This window comes from Otolemur garnettii, unplaced genomic scaffold (assembly GCF_000181295.1).
Source record: "Otolemur garnettii isolate 467f Iridium unplaced genomic scaffold, OtoGar3 scaffold00104, whole genome shotgun sequence".
NCBI lineage: Eukaryota > Metazoa > Chordata > Mammalia > Primates > Galagidae > Otolemur > Otolemur garnettii.
In genome coordinates this window covers 6,887,149-6,888,581 of record NW_003852499.1, presented here as the reverse complement: position 1 = coordinate 6,888,581, position 1,433 = coordinate 6,887,149, and the positions used below count along the sequence as shown (strand labels likewise).

The following is a 1,433-nucleotide window of genomic DNA, read 5'->3' as shown; positions in this document are numbered from 1 at the left end:
GCCACAGAAGAGCAGGGCTCACCCTCAGGCCATTGGGGGGTGGCCCCACAATGCAGCCTCATCACCATGGGGGCGAAGGCCATCTTGCCCTCCACACAATGCTTCCGTATGGTGTCAACGACTCCTGCTGGAAAGTGGATGTGGAGGTCACAGAGGAAAATGATGCTGTGTGGATCCTGGTGACAGACATGGGCAGGGTTAGCAGCTCCTACAGACCAGGGCTGGGTGGCCAGGACAATCTTCAGGCTCTTCCCTATTGGAATGACTCCTGTACTCCCACAGAACCACCTGCCAGGCAGACTGCCCCAGTGGGAATTAGAGCAACGTTCTTACTATCAGAGAGTGAACTGTGATCCCCTCCCTCTTTTCAGGGGTTCCAAGGACTCTGGACAATTGGGCAGATGCTCCATTGCCATTTGCCAGTCCTACCATGGCACTGGCCCTGCAGTCCAGCATAGGACTCTCTGTGTCCTCACCCTCTTCATCCCCAAGGGTGCCATAACCTTACACATCCCAAATGTCTCTCTGCCTCTTACCTAGTCTCGAATCACATTTCCTAAGCCCCTTCTGGGTCACTTACCTTTACCAGGTCTATGCCAGCCTGAAGGCCAGCTGAGCGTTCAAAGTTTCCATTTAGCTTCATGTACTGGAAGCTGCAGGAAGAGAAGAAAGGGGCTGGTATTAGGACTCAGCTGTGTAGGCCCCTGGAGGAAGTTGGCAGGCATAGAATAGAGATGACATGTGCTCCTGGGATCGAGTTATGGGTAGGTGAGTCCTCTAGAAAAAGCTGGAGATTGGGAGCTGGGACAGCTGAGCGGCACTTCTGGCTGTGTCCTGGACCCCACAGTCCTAGGACTTTAGGAAGGAGGTAGCCTGTGCTACACCCTGGCCAGGGGTCCTCCTCACCTCCTCAGCTTGGATCTCTTCAGCGCCATCTCGACATCCATGTCCTCACTGCTATAGTCAGTGATAATGATGTTGAAGTGTGGGTCGCCAGTGACCTGGAACAGGTTTTCCATGTCTCTGATGAATTGTTGCACCCAGCGTGCCTGGTTCTTTACTACCCCAGTGGCCGGGCAGGACGAGAGAAACAGAGGTAAGGCATAGATGAGCATCTCCACTCCTCGAGTCAGGAGTCCCCATTGGACCTCCATTTAGGGGAAGAAGAAACTATGGGAAACTGTCAGCGATGCAGTTTCTGACCCAAAGGCAGAGGGAGCTCCCCTCCAACAGAGCCTCTGCATCCTGCGTCCCATGAGCCCTTCCAGGCAGAGTGCCATGAGAAGGCCTTAGGCTAGGGCTTAGCAACCCTGCCACGCTCTAACATCAAACTCTGCTATCTGTCCATCTTAACCATTATCTTTATTTTCTGTTCTACCCCATTGTTATATTCCTGCCTGTTATGTATTCTCTTCTCATTATAAAAACAAACC

General features: G+C 52.7%; 1 protein-coding gene across 1 annotated transcript in view; it reads right to left on the bottom strand.

Annotated features, from left to right (window-relative positions):
- B4GALNT3 (beta-1,4-N-acetyl-galactosaminyltransferase 3) overlaps window positions 1–1,433 on the bottom strand; it is a 116,763-nt gene that overhangs the window by 2,688 nt on the left and 112,642 nt on the right. Inside the window, exons 15-17 of the mRNA XM_012809313.1 lie at window positions 907–1,148; window positions 581–653; window positions 23–176 (exon numbers count right to left, since the gene is read on the bottom strand). Coding sequence (XP_012664767.1) covers window positions 23–176; window positions 581–653; window positions 907–1,148 — 469 coding nt within the window. The remainder of the gene's footprint in view (window positions 1–22; window positions 177–580; window positions 654–906; window positions 1,149–1,433) is intronic.